Source organism: Pempheris klunzingeri, chromosome 1, assembly GCF_042242105.1.
Source record: "Pempheris klunzingeri isolate RE-2024b chromosome 1, fPemKlu1.hap1, whole genome shotgun sequence".
Lineage (NCBI taxonomy): Eukaryota > Metazoa > Chordata > Actinopteri > Acropomatiformes > Pempheridae > Pempheris > Pempheris klunzingeri.
Genome location: NC_092012.1, coordinates 3624604 through 3639800, shown reverse-complemented (window position 1 = coordinate 3639800; position 15197 = coordinate 3624604). Strand labels below are relative to the sequence as shown.

General features: G+C 37.6%; 1 protein-coding gene across 1 annotated transcript; it reads left to right on the top strand.

The window, feature by feature from the left end:
* The first annotated feature begins 1549 nt into the window (after positions 1–1549).
* On the top strand, positions 1550–9763 carry ero1a (endoplasmic reticulum oxidoreductase 1 alpha). The gene is made up of 15 exons (XM_070828003.1): positions 1550–1621; positions 2267–2386; positions 2987–3070; positions 3177–3218; positions 3497–3549; positions 4188–4261; positions 4761–4881; positions 5153–5214; positions 5301–5327; positions 6028–6120; positions 6846–7092; positions 7499–7568; positions 8132–8218; positions 8360–8496; positions 9457–9763. The coding sequence occupies exons 1-15, from the start codon at positions 1550–1552 to the stop codon at positions 9515–9517; spliced, it is 1350 nt and encodes a 449-aa protein (XP_070684104.1). The 3' UTR covers positions 9518–9763.
* Positions 9764–15197: the final 5434 nt, after the last annotated feature.

The window sequence follows — 15197 nt, the reverse complement described above, 5'->3', positions numbered from 1 at the left end:
AAATAGAGATGGTGGGGGGTGTTTGAGGGAGAGGGGGTGAGGACAGAGGGGGTGAGGACAGAGGGGGAGAAAGTACTCAGATCTGTTAACTCATGTAAAAGAACTAATACTGATTTAAAGGAAAAGTTCTGCTCAAGCATTTAGGATCAATCACTTTAATAAAGTTTAATAAAGTATCAAAAGTAAGTAAATCAAAGTAGTTCAGATCAATTAGATCAATGTGGATCATTTTACTGCTGCAGTTGTTTGGATTTTCTCATGTAATCACTTTAATTCACTTTTTAGTTTGTAAGATTGCTGAAAACTGACATCTTTATGTCAGTTTTATTTAATTTTATTGTGTTTTCTTTTATTTTGCTTTATTTTATATTACTTTATTTAATTTTTATTTTACTTTATATTATTTTAATTTGTTTTACTTTATTTTATTGTTTTTTATATTTTACTTTATTTATTTTTATTCTATTTATATTATTTCATTTTATTTTTTTTTTGTCCCACCATTAATATGTAAAATAAATAACGGCCACATTTTTTCATTGATCTCCAATAAAATTGTAGGTTTAACAATAGAAGTTCTGTAGAGAACTGGTGTGCAACACTTATTGTGACTTTGAAATTATCTCACATTTAAATGTTCAAACATGGAGGAGAGAAGCTCTGCATGCTGAGGTCTAATGGAAGCATTAAAAATGAAGCCAATAATGCAAATCAACAAAAAGATTAAAATGTGTATATATTTTTTTAGAATAAAGACTTTCATGTGTTAGTTGTGGGATTAGATTTAGTCAGTCATGCTTTCATTTCATGTGGTATCTCTTATAATAAACCCCTGACTCATCATATTGACACATTATCCAGTCAGCTTAATTTGAGCCCATTTGAGCGGAATGTCCCTTTAAGCCAAACAGGTGCGCGTGTGTGTCCTGTAGCGCCGCCGTGTGTCTGATCTTTGGTGTTACAACACAGAGGCGTTGAACTGAAACATGCCCATAAACACGTACACGTCCACAAATCTTAAATTAGCGAAAAAATGAACTGAGTTTGGTTGGCAGCACATTTGAGAAAAGTTTTTCTAAACATTTTATAAAATTACTCACATTATGCTGCCGTAAACTAATTTGAAATATCAAATTAGGAAAATACAGTTTGTTCCCATATATACAATTTACACTTCTAATATAAAATTTAAACATATATGATGTATTGGCTTCTATTAAATTATATTACAGTGCATTCATGCAGAATCAGGTTATGTTTTGGACATATTTAATGTTTCGGGCGGATTGTTTTGTGACCAAATAGGAGGAAAAATCACTTTTATATTTAAAAGCATAAATAAAGACCTGAGGTGAACTTCAGCGCCACGTGGGTCCGGAATCGATCCGGCAGCTCGTCACGTATCGCACGCAGCAGCAAGACAGGAAGCAAACATCAGGAAGCAAAACGGCTCTCAGCCTCCGCCCAACTTCTCCTGCAGCCTTCTTCTTCTTCTCCTCACGCACCAAACTGGTCACACAGAGGGTTTAATCTGTGGTGGAGGGTCGGTATGAAGCTCTTCCTCATCCTCCTCTTCCTCCTCCAGGTGTGTGGGTCTGCAGACTGCAGGTGCTTCTGTCAGGTGAGTGTTTCCTCTCCATGCTCAGAGTGGAAGAGGTAAGAGATCTACTGCCTCACTGAGGAAGCTCTTCACTCTGAGTATCAGCCACATGAGAAGTTCCTGTGTAGAGACTCTGAATAATCAATAGATAATAACTTTAATTACTCCCAGATATAAAGAGCTGTTTCCATGTTTTGCTACTTGTACTGTAAATTATTATTGAATGTGTATTTTATTGTAATGTGACTTTATGATACCTGTTCAGTTTAACTTCACTGTAAAATGTGGAAAAGCCCAACAAGAGACAAGAAAATATCAAATATATAGAAAAGAAAATATAAAATACAAACAACAAAGACTCTTCTTTCTGTGCTTTGGATCAAAGTGAAATTAAATCGTCCCCAGAAAATAAAATATAGATCAATATATATATCAATATACATTTTAATATTCATATTTAATATCAATATACATTTTAATCAAACGCTGATGTGAGAGCTGAAAATAAACGGGTTATTTGCCACATCTATGAGCATAAATTAGAAATAAATTCACCAATTTGTCTTTAAACTCAGAGCAGAAACTCTTCAGTCCTTGTACAGGTGATAACCAGGTGACAACCAGGTGATAACCAGGTGTGTGTTTGTTGTTTACGTCTGAACTCAGGTCACAGGCGACCTGGAGGACTGCCCCTGTGATGTGGAGACCATCGACAGCTTTAACAACGAACAGCTTTTCCCCAAACTGCAAAGTCTTCTGGAGTCGGACTACTTCAGGTTCTACAAGGTGAACTGACGGACACACACACACACACACACACACACACACACACACACAGTTATTATAGTCTTGAATAATAATAGAATAATCTGAAGTACTCTGTTTTGGAGTGAAGGGAGATTACAGCTGTTTTAAATTTATCATTTATACATTTTATTTTACTAGTATAGGATGAAATATTCACTATACAGTATTTAAACTATATTATGTGAGGTTGTACACAAAAGTTTACACAAAAGTTACAATAGTTTTGTATTTTTCATTAGTTTTCATTTTGTCTGTTTCAGTTTCAGTTAGTTTCCAGAGTGGATTTGTTTGTTTCAGTTTCATTTGTATTGTTTAGAAATGTTACTAGTTTCAGTATTATAGACGAACCGATCCCTGACTCTGACTGAACCATCACCAAACTAATATTTTGACACTTATTTTACACAATAACAGCGACATAGTTCAGAAACCCCTTGTTCTCCCAGTGGGGTCCATCCCTTAAGTGTGTAATACCTTAAACATCTTAACTGAATACCGTAACCCTTATTTTAGCCTTAACCTTAAAACCAAGTGAGTTAAGTTACACACCGCTCTTGGTTGGGACTTGATGCTCCGCAGGTGAACCTGAACAAGGCGTGTCCGTTCTGGACGGTCAGCGGTCACTGCGGCCTGAAGGACTGCGCCGTGAAGCCCTGCTCTCCTGTGAGTTCCTCCTCCTCCTCCTCGTCCTCCTCTTCCTCACATCCGCCCGCTGTCTGTGAACAGACTTTACTCAAACCACACTGACCCAAACTCTGTCCGCTCACAGAACGAGGTGCCGGAGGGGATCAGAACACCCGCCCACAGCAAGGTGAGTCAGCCTGGGCTCTGGATTTTATTGCATAAGTAAGTATATAGTTTGCCAGCATGCACAAATACACAGATTGAAATAAAATAAGAATAAGAAAAATAAAATGGCGCCATCCGTCCATCCTCAACAGAGAAATATCTCAGCTCATCACATCATCAGTTTTATTCCACCTTTATTCACCTCCAGTAAGAGTTAACGTGAATAAATTATGATTTTATGGGAGCAAACAGTTTAATCCACTAGTGTGTGTGTGTGTGTGTGTGTGTGTACACATTCAGTATTCAGAGTGTGAGCAGGCGGGGCATCTTGGAGCTGTAGACGTCTCTTTAAGGTGAGTCATGTAGTTTGATATGATCGCTGTGCAAACATTAAAGACTAAACACACATTAATTTCACATCATAATAAGTTCATGTGTATTAGAAGTATACCTAGAATATGTGGATGCCATATTTAGAATATTTTCACTGTTTTACATCGCCAGCAAACAGCTCTTGTACGAAAGGGGAGCTGAAGCTGTTCTTTCTTTTCAAAGCTGCCAGACTGCATTGAGAAAAACAGTAAATGTTTGTTGCATAATTTGGGAGAGGCTGGACCACTGCTGATTCCTGATCAATGAACCTATACATTAGTTCAGATCTGAACCAACCGTTTAAAACGCCAAAGTCACACAATAACCCAAATAAACTAACCGATGGAGGGAGTGGTAGACCAGCAACTCCCGTGCTCTGTGAGTTAAAATGACTGTTTTTGTCAATGGAGTCTGGTGGATTTGAAGACAGCAAAAGATGGGTATAACAGCTCCAGTTCCCCTTGGACAGGGCTGTCTGTTGGCAACATACAGCGGTAATAATATTCTAAATATAGTGTAAACTTAAGTGATTATACTGCAGTGACTATACAGTTTTAACCCCCTTTTTGACCTCTGACCTCTGTAACCAAACTGACCCGCTCTGTTTTCCTGTTTCCAGTGATGAGACCAGAGAGGCTCTGCTCAGCTGGGGTAAACATGATGACGAGGCCGAGCGCTTCTGCGTGGTCGACGGTACGATTTAAACCGCCAGCTGACCATAAATAAACATATAAATAATTAAATAATAACTGAATAAATAAATAATCATCCTCATCTCAAACAATCATCTTTTTTCAGTATTAATGATGATGAACTGGACGTTATTGTGGAAATATAAATAGAATAGATGCATTTTTAAGCAACAGTCTCGGCACACATGCTAAGTAATGTACTGCTGTGGATCAATATGTGCTTTATCTAGAACATGTTCAGTGTTTACACCCATTTTGAAGGAGAACTGAAGTCTCTCTTTCTATTCGCTCACTTCAGAGCCACCAGACCCCATTAAAAAAACAGTAATTTTAAGCAGCATCTCCTGCAGTCTATGACGTAAAATCCTTGGTGGATTATTATCATGACACTCCAATGCAGCAGCCACATATTGTGTTTTCTCTGGTTTGGAGCACATTTGCGTGACAAAAACAAGGCGTTGTCGTGACTCACAGCTGACTCAAGTGTTTCTGTTTCCCAGACGAGGAGTCGCCGGACTCCCAGTACGTCGACCTGCTGCTGAACCCGGAGCGCTTCACGGGCTACAGAGGCCCAGAGGCCTGGCAGATCTGGAACAGCATCTACGAGGAGAACTGCTTCAAGTAAACACACACACACACACACACACGATGGATGAGCTTCAACCCTAAAACAGATTTACAGATTTCAGGCTCAGACAATGAGAAATTTAGAGAAAACTGCCTTTAAAAGATGTGAATTTAGGAGAAATCTACAGTAGAATAAACACATAAATGTATATTTTGGAGGTTTTTTCCCCACTAGTCTGATAAAAAACATGTTATGGAAGCAAATCAGCCCAAAATCTCAAAATCGACCGGTGCATTAAAAAGGTTACGTGCTCCTCCTCTGCAGACCGTTTACCGTCAGACGACCACTTTATCCGAACTCGCTCCACAGCAGCTCAGGAGGTGACGGTGAGGCGTCTTCGCTGTTGATGTTCACGTCGTTTTATCTTGTTCTGTGCGTCTATAAACGACAGAAATGTGTTTATTTGTTACAGCAAAGACTTTCTACAGCTGGCTGGAGGGTGAGTCGATGTTTAAACGCTGCTGTGGAGCAGAGTTGTTGGAAACCATTTTTTTAGTTTTTAATTTTTGTTTTCAGTTCAGTTTAGTTTCAGAACTTGATTTTTCACCTCCCTGTATTTTATTATATATATTCAGCTGACTCATAGAGTAATTATAATTTTGTATATATATATTTTTTTATATTTTAGTTTTTATTTTGTTTTAAATTTATGTTTTCAGTTCAGTTTAGTTTGCTTGTTTCAGTTTAGTTTTTATTTTCCAATATGGGGATATTTGTCGGAATAATTTTAATTATTCTATTTACAGAGAAATACAGTCAAGAGAGAATCTAATAGTTATTTTTATAACAGTTAATTAACTATTTCCAACTCACTGTATTCATCTGACAGCAGAGTTATTGTAATATTTTTGTCAATTTTATTTTTTAATTGTGTTTTAATTCTTGTTTTCGCTTCCGTTTAGTCTCCAGAGTGGGTTTGCTTGTTTCAATTTAGTTTTTATTTTGTAAATAATACTAAAGTTATTCCTAAATATCAGCTATTATTAATGCTTTTAACTTTTTTATGTTTATCTATGTTTCTATGTTGGAGGTAAAGCAAGATTATGAGTTTGCTTTTTTTTTTTTTTTTTTTTTACAAGTTACAATCAATTTATCTTACAAGCAGTTTCTAGTCAGCTGTCTGTGTTTGTGCGTCTCAGGTCAGTGTGTAGAGAAGAGGGCGTTCTACCGGCTCATCTCGGGCCTCCACGCCAGCATCAACATACACCTGAGCGCCAGATACCTGTTGGATGGTGAGTCACTGCCTCCCTCAGTCATTCATCCGTATTTATCTTTATTTATGAGGAAAAACAAGCCAGCAGCAGCACAGAGTAGACTGAGTGTACAGAATGTAATTTGTGCTAATTATTATACTGATTTTCAAATAATAGCAGGGAAAATAACAGAAAACTAAACTGCGACCTGCACTGGCTGCAGTGTCCACTAAAAGTGCTTGTTTTTGCCACTGACAGACTCATATTGTTATTCAAAGTGTCGGACCAGATTACAGAAATAATCCCTGCAGAGACAGACCTGTAAGATCCTTTTCTGTTTAACCAGAAACAGCTGTTGCATCACTCTCCTCAAAGCCACCAGACTCCATTGACAAAACCAGTCATTTTATCTTGCAGAACACGGTAGCTGCTGGTCAACTGCTGCTATGATTGTTTGCATTATTGTGTGACTTCTGTGTTTTAAAGGGTTAGTTCAGATCCAACACTATATTTGTATAACACACAATAACACAAACAAACTAACTGATCAAGGCAGCGGTAAGGCAGCTACTTCACTGCTGTGTGAGTTAAAATTACCCTTTTTGTCAATGGAGTCTGGTGGAGTGCAGAAGCGACATACAACGGCTGTTTCTGGTTAAACAAAAAAGGATCTTAACGTTCTATCTCAGTTTTTTTGTATTATTTTCCTTTGTGTATTGTGTGATCATGTTACATCTCTCTGTTAACCCTTTCTTACCCTGCAGACAGCTGGTTTCAGAAGAAGTGGGGCCACAACGTGTCAGAGTTCAGGCAGCGTTTTGATTCGGAGCTGACGGCCGGCGAGGGTCCCAAGAGGCTCCGAAACCTCTACTTCCTGTACCTGATAGAGCTGCGAGCGCTGGCCAAAGCTCTGCCCTTCTTCCAGCAGCCGTCCTTCCAGCTGTACACCGGCAGACCCGAAGAGGACCAGAAGCACAAAGAGCTGCTGCTGCACATCCTGCAGCTGGCCAGGCGAGTCTGATACCGACAGCGGGACACGTCCTCAGCTGCTCTGGATTCAATACGGATTTCACTTTATTTTATTGAGTGTGTTCATTCTGCTCCATAATGTTATTTTCCTGTAAATGTTGAACCATCAGTTTATAGGACCTAGATATAGTTATAAAACTTGTTTCACTACAATAATTTCTGTATTTTATAGAAAATATTTCCTCTGTTTCATGCATTTTATAGCTGTTTTTTTATTCTTTTGTTTATTATATTTTCAGTTTAGTTGTTATTTTATGTTTTTTCCAAGTAATTTTTTGTAATTTAAGTTATTCAACACCAGCGTAGTTTCTTGTGCTGCTGTCGTATTGATTGTATAACCTGTCGGTGTGTGGTGACTTCTTCTTCTCCCTCTGTTCTCTTCTTCCAGATCTTTCCCTCTGCACTTTAATGAGACGTCTCTGTTTGCTGGGGATGAAAAGGAAGCAGCCAAACTGAAGGTCGGAAACTATTTAAAACTCGGTCGAGCCTTTAAACTGTAGAAATAAAGAAACGGACGGAGCGACCGATTCAGACTCGTTCAGGGCAAAATCACGGGGTTGGAGGTTCAATTCCCGGCTTGTCAAAGTGCCATAAGCACTCTTTTGGCTGAAATGAATATAGCAACAACCATTTTCTTCCTTTAGGTTTACTTTTTTAGCTCTAAACAGGACTGGCGTTGTCTGATAAATGCTTTTTAGCTTTTTAGCTAGAGAGTAGAATAAGATTTGCAGGAATTTTTTTTGGAAAAAACACAAACACCAGCAAAAAAACATGGAAACAAAGAAAAAAATAAGTTTTTTTAGCTAATTTTTCTGAGAGTGTATCTTGATCCAATACTTAGAAAAGTGAGCATTAAAAAGACTTTTTTTTATCTGCAAAAAACAAAAAAATGATGCAAAAATAGATGAAAAAAAAAATTAAGAAACTCATCCTGGAAAAACCTTTTTTTTTTTTTAATCACCTGTTCGATTTTTTCCTCTCCGGACCAAAGTGAGTGTGTTTGTGCTGCTGTGTTCGTCAGGAGGACGTCAGACTGGCCTTCCTCAACATCTCCAGGATCATGGACTGCGTGGGCTGCTTCAAATGTCGACTGTGGGGGAAATTGCAGGCCAGAACACTTAACCAGCACATTAACAATCATCATATCAGTGACGGTCAACGTTAAATGATGCGGTGCAGCCTCTTTGTGTCGCTGCGCTGTGATTCGCTGCCTTGTTTTGACCTCTGTGTCGCTCCCTCTCGCCATCAGACTCAGGGATTAGGAACATCACTGAAGATTTTGTTTTCGGAGCGACAGATTGAGGCTCTGCCCACGTCCAGCGCCCTGCGACCCAGTTTCCAGCTCAGCCGGCAGGAGATCGTCTCCCTGCTCAACGCCTTCGGGAGGTGAGAGAGTCTGTCGGCATCATGGGATTGATTTTACCATCTGCAAAATCACCTTTTTTCATTTTTAAACAAACACTGAGTGTCCTCTCCGCTCTGAAAACATACAATTTTTATTTAGTTTTGATCTTATTTTTGGTTTTATTCTCCATCTGAATGCCACATTCATGCTTTTATTCGATGTGTATTTCATATTTAGCGCTCGTTTCATTCAAGTTCTTTGTTCTAAAGCGCTTTGAGCTGCATTTCTTGCATGAAAGGATACAAATAATGAGAATAATGATTCCTTTAAATATTGAGGAATCAGATCAGTTCAATCTTAGATATGTTGTTAGTTCATGTGTTAAGTTTTAAACGATATGATGAAGAGTTTGCAGGCGTAAAAGTACCCAGATCTTCTGCTTCATTGGGCCCATAGAGCACGGCGTATTGTCCCTCCACTATCTTGATTCTTTTAGTCTTTCCAAATGTTACCAGATCGAATGGATCAGATTCTGACAGGGTTGTGTCTTTTTGGGCCCAATGGCATCATGTGATGGACGCCATTGTTGTAATTTGGCCACTATGTTAAAGTGGTTTCAAATCCTGGTGCACTTCCACCTCTGATTGGTTAGCTACAACATCTGTGTCTATTTTCCTCTAAATGGGACCATAATTTACTAAACAAACATCCTGCTGTGCTGAAGAAGACTGTTAACTAGCGACTGAGACCTTAAACTCATCAGGAAAATGTTTTCTGAGCTGATAAATGAGAAAAGTTCAGCTCATTTTCCTCATAGACTTCCATTCATTCAGATTTCTTTTGGCCCCCTGCTGGCCATTAGAAGGAATGCAGGTGTAAAGCTAACGGAGCTGTATTATTAAGGATCCAGATGAAGTTCAGGTGTTTGTTTGCTTGACAGAGGACGTAAACTAACCCAAAAAACACTTTCTATTACTATTCTCTTTGCACACCCCCCCCAGGATCTCCACCAGCATCAGAGAGCTGAAGAACTTCAGGTCGCTGCTCGCTGAGGAGCGGTGACGGCGTCGGGTCGAGTCCAGGTCACAGATCTCAGAGGTCACCGTGAAGGAACATCAGCGGCGGTGGAGGAAGTAATCAGATCTATTAACGAAGTAAAAGTACCAGTACGACTGTGTATTAATACTCTGAAAGTACTCAAAATGCACTTGAGGTAACAAAAGCACAACAGCCCATTTTAGAGTCATATATATTTTATTATTGAGTTATATTTTATGATGCGTTCATGTGTTCATCACTTTAATGTTGCAGCTGGTAAAGGTGACCTTCATATTTTTGTAATATATATAATTTACGAGCTGATTTATCAAAGTGGTTTGGGACAAACTGGCTTGTAAAATACTTTTATGTTTAAATTTCCAGAGTTAAGAAGTGTTATTTAAGTGAAAATAGAAATACCACAGTGTAGAAATACTCTGATGCATTTTTGTGTTCATCACTTTAATGTCACAGCTGGTTTTAGATTATAATTTTATCTTTTGAAAAAATATTTATGTATTTTACAAGCCAGTTTCTCTTGCTAGATTAAGCTCATTTTAATTTCTTTATGTACCGTCAGACAGTTTAATCAATGATAATATAGCATAATTTATTAGTTGATTGTAATTTGTATTAAAGATCTAAATCTTCAGAGTAACTGCAGTTATCGGATAAATATAGGGAAGTAAAAAGTCCAATATTTTCCTCTGAAATGTAGAGGAAGGAAGAAGAAGAAGAAAATGTAAACATACATAAAAAAGTAGTACAAGTGCCTCAAAATTGTAATGAAGTGCTTTAACTACGTTTATTTTTATACTTTTTTTTTCTTGAATTGAAAATTAAATCTGATGTTTTGACTGAAGTAGTACTTTTTTTATTTTTTGGTGATATTTCCTCCTCCTGGTGTCTGAAATTATAATAAATAATCACATTTATCAGGAGGGACTGAAGAGCTCTAATTAAATGTTTTTAATAAGGTTCAGAGATTCAGACATTTATATGAAATCATGCTGTTTGTGTGTGTGTGTGTGTGTGTGTGTGTGTGTGTGTGTGTGTGTGTGTGTTACACTGTGTTTTTGTGATTATATTGGTGTCCTGAGGATGGCGCTGTTTGTAAAGCAAACTGACTTTTATCATTAAATACAAAATGTATTTTATTGAAGGACTGTCTGGGATTAAATTTATATATTTTAATTTTTTTATTAATTTCAGTCTGATGATTAATTTGTGTGTGTGTAATTTGTGTGTGTGTATGTGTGTGTGTATTAATCCAACTCTGTCAGTGGGTCTGGGTTAATGGTGCCTTCAGGGACACCTTGAGAAATCAAACCTCCATGTTTAGATGATCATGATGATGATTATTATTATCATTTGGATCAGGATTAAGATTAAAGCTTGTATGTGTGCTACTGGTACATTTTATAAACCTGTCAGTAAAGATCACTAAACATACATTTTGATATAATGAACATGTTGGTGTTGACACAAACATTTGTGGTGTGTGTTGAATGGATAAACGTCAAATGTCACCAACGCAAATGTGTAAAATGAGGAAATTAAAAGGAAAATAGAAAATGTTGCATGAAGGCAAAATGTGAAATACTATGAATAAGTAATATAAATAATAATATAAATGTATTTTAGGACTGAACACAGAATAAAGTGAAGAGGTGTAAATTCCAAACTAAAGGCACAAGATTAATTGGATTGTAAAATACGTTTATTTTTACTTCTCAATAATGTTTTCATTATTTCGACAGCAAACAAACATTTAAATGTTTGTCTTACAGTTAGTATTAACCTTAAGTATACTATTTTTGGTTTAAACGTAAACCAATATTGTAAAGTTATTTATTAATTTATTTCACTTATTTTTTATTATATTTATTTTCATTTCAGAATCACACAGTAAATCATTGTAATTTAAGGTGGAGCTATTTTTAACTACTTTATATACTGATGAGTGGCATAATCAATAATAATACATCATAAATTATGTGCTGATTTACATTTTGTATTAATAATTTAAATACGCAAAGTAACTACAGCTGTAAAATAAATGTATTGGAGTTAAAAAGTACATCATTTCCCTCTGAAATGTAGAAAAAAGTAGCAAAAAAATGGAAATATTCAAGTAAAATTAGTCAAAATACTTGAGTAAATGTACTTAGTTACTTTCCACAGGTGGGATATAAAGTCATGTTTCTTTTACAGTTGATTACTTCAACTAATGTGTTTTTATTTAAATATATTAAACACATTAAGATGACTGATTAGACTTGGTTACAAGCAGCATCGTCTTGGGGTGTTGTGTTTTCCGACGGCCCGGTAACGCATCACGGGCGGTGAGGGGTTAACGTGTAATCGGATGAATGGATATTGTGGTGAGCAGCATCTGATTACACAGAGACGCCAGGAGGCACCGGAGGGAGGAAGACACCCACCATCCGCCGCCTCTCAGACCTTCTATGAGGAAGAAAAAAAACACTCTTCACACTCTTCATCTTCCTCGTTTCGCCCACAAGTCACAGCTTTACTTTTTTTTTTTTTTTTTTAGCCGAGGAGAACCGGGAAAAGACACCGAGGCGACGGTTGTCTCTGTGCGGGAGTCGGAGGGCTTCAGGTCGGATCTAATCATCGTTTAAATGGCTGAGGGGGACCGACGGGTGACTGAGGAGTAAACCCACAACATGTCGCAGTTTGTGGACGCTTAACTGAGGACTAACCGGTGTTTTTACTTCAAGAACATTTTCCCCTCACAGCTGAGAGTTAATCTGAGAGTCTGACAGGAGGAGCGGCTGCTGCTCCGGGAAGAGTTTTTAAAAAAAAATTGGTTTTTTTTTTGGTTTGTTCCTCCAGGTCGGAGCGAAGAGCAGGTAAGAGAGCTCACCTGTCTGCCGCCAGCACATGTTGACACTCTTTTCTGCGTGTTTTCCTGCTTTATATAACTTAAATACACTGTAAATAATCATATTATTGCGTCTAACTGTGATTGCCAAACATTGACAGTTTAATTTAACATTAGCCTACAGCTAGCTAAAACTTAATAGTGTTAATATGTTTGATTCTTAATCTTTTTATTCTTTAGTTGTTTTGACTTTCTACACACACACACACACACACACACATATATATATAGTGTTTTCTATATTCTAACGTTAAAAGTAACTCTAATTACAGTAACATCCAGGATATATTGATGTTTACCCTCCACTAGCTAGCTAGCTAGCTAACGTTAGCTGTTAGCATCAGAGTTGTTGCTGCTAGCTTGTGTTGCTAAACACCTGCACACCTTTTACAACCATCAAAAAGTTAAAATGACTCATAATGTGTATAAAACTGCACAGGGGCAGTTTTTAGCTTTTATATTTTAAAGCTGCAGCAGGTGATTTTTGACCATTAGGGGGCAGAAATACCTCAAACACCCTAATATGTTGCTATAAATCCAGGTGATCCAGAGGATCTTTGTCACACTGAAGGCTTTTTTCACTGCAGATATTTTGTGTTTTACGTAGTGCGGAAATCGTCTTAGGCTGCTGCTCCACTCCTACAAACTTTATTAGGAATTGGTTAATTTCTTTTCGCCTGTATGGGGGGGAAGTGCACTGCACCTCAGGGCAGAATTGTACGTTTGAATTAAGTGATGAGAGTAAAGCAGATCTGCTCTGACCTGCTGTCTGATCGCAGGAACATCGATCCGATTAAAAGAGAAAGGCCTGTGTTCTGGTACACCGTACTACCAGTATACCAGCACCAGTACTACCAATATTCACAAATCATGGTCCATCCCTTGTACAAAGTGTTGCTAACTTCCGATTTATTGAAATACACCAAAGTTGGACACACTCTCAGATAAATATACAAAGTTTATAGAGGTGGTTCTTCTTCTTTGCCAGACACAAACACATACAGGTTTTTTTTTTGGACTACAACATCAGTGAGTTACTGCCCAGTCCCATATGGCGTCGATGTTTGTGTATTGCTGCGATGGGCTGAAAGGATCAATACACCGTTTCCTTATTTATGTCTAAGTGTTGGCGGACAATGAAGTGATGATGGTGATGATGATGATGATGATGTGGATTTATGTCCAGCAGATGCAGAGCAGCACTATCATCTCATTGTAGTTCTGTTTTGTGTCCTCTGGATGAATGTGAGGACAATATTCACTTGGCTTTTAGCTCTTTATTTTGGTCTCAAACAACTCCTGACAAAAATATGACTGTGAATATGGCTGTTTTCCTCACCAGTCACTAGATTTGTTCATCTGCCAGAGTGCTTTGAGGTACAGTACTGTGCAGTTGACTTGTTTATGAAAATAGAAAATACATTTTAAACAGTCTATTTGCATTGATATAAATAAAGTGCCTGTGTGTTTAAGCTAAGATATAACAGGCTAAAACAAAATAAATGAGTTATACAGTAGAAACAGGTGTGGCCACATGTCAAGGAGGCTTATCATGTGGCTCCTTTTGAGAAATGCACATCAAATGTCTGCAGTAAAACAAGTACAAACAGCAATCATGCAATTATCTGAACAAGTTATTAAAATACTGGTGACTGTCCCTGATTTAGCAGGCCTGAACGAGGCTGTTGTTCTACAGTATTATATAACAAGTGCAGTAAATGAAAGTTTGAAGTTAAAAGATCGAATTCACCAAAGAATAAGAATGTATTTGCAACATTTCCATATAAAAGTATTGTTAAATGTCACTATTTGTGGCTCCTGCTGTGTTTTAGTGACCAGATTTAGATTTATGGCAACATCATTTCATTATACTTACTTAGGAAAACATTTGAAGGCTTTTAAACAAGTCTCTTGACTTTTATTTTGGTAAAACAGACAGTTTACAGCCATCGAACATTAAAAAATAAGATATTTTGTGAATCTAACGTTTCATGGAGGCAAAGGAGAATAATAATCTCTCTCTGGCATAGTTTCTTCATGCTTTGTGTTGAATGTTTAATGGACAAAATCTCCACTAAACAATTTCTAACCATTAAAGGTTTCATCAGATGGGGTGAAATCCTACTAGCCGGTGGTGTGTTGGATAATAGAAATACATGTGTGGGAGTTTCTGATGAGCAGCAGTGTTCTCATCAATCGGGGTGGAGCAGGCAGGCAGAAACTTTTCCCCAGCTTCAGGCTTCAAATCCTGTCGAGCAAGTGGAATTTCATAGAAACATGAAATATGTCAACGCTGAACGTTTCCACAGACCCAGTCGCTCGGCTCTCCGCTGGTTGGCTCACCTGTCTGCTTGTGCTTTTTCTTTAAAGAGAAACTAAAAGTGGCACCAGAAGTCAGAAACTGAAGAGTGCAGGTCATCCTGGGACGTCACCTCACTGAGTTTTCCCCGTTATTTTTGTCACGTCTCCAAACCGTTTTAAAGTAACTGCAGGATTAGAAACCTTCTTAACAAAGTGAACTCTTATGTCACAAGAAACTAGAATGAAAACAAGAAATTGCACCTAAAATTTCTTTTCTTTTGATTTTACATTCAGATAAATGGCATGATGGGCTGTAGTTTAAAGTTTTTAGCAATTTCTAGTTTATCTGTCACATTTTTAAGCAGGGCTGTGACTAATGGTTATTAATTAACCAGCTGATTATTTTCTAGCATTGTTTCATATCAATACCAGTATTGGAAATACCTCCGATCAATGCACCCATCCGATATCAAGTGATTTACTCTTCCTGGGGAC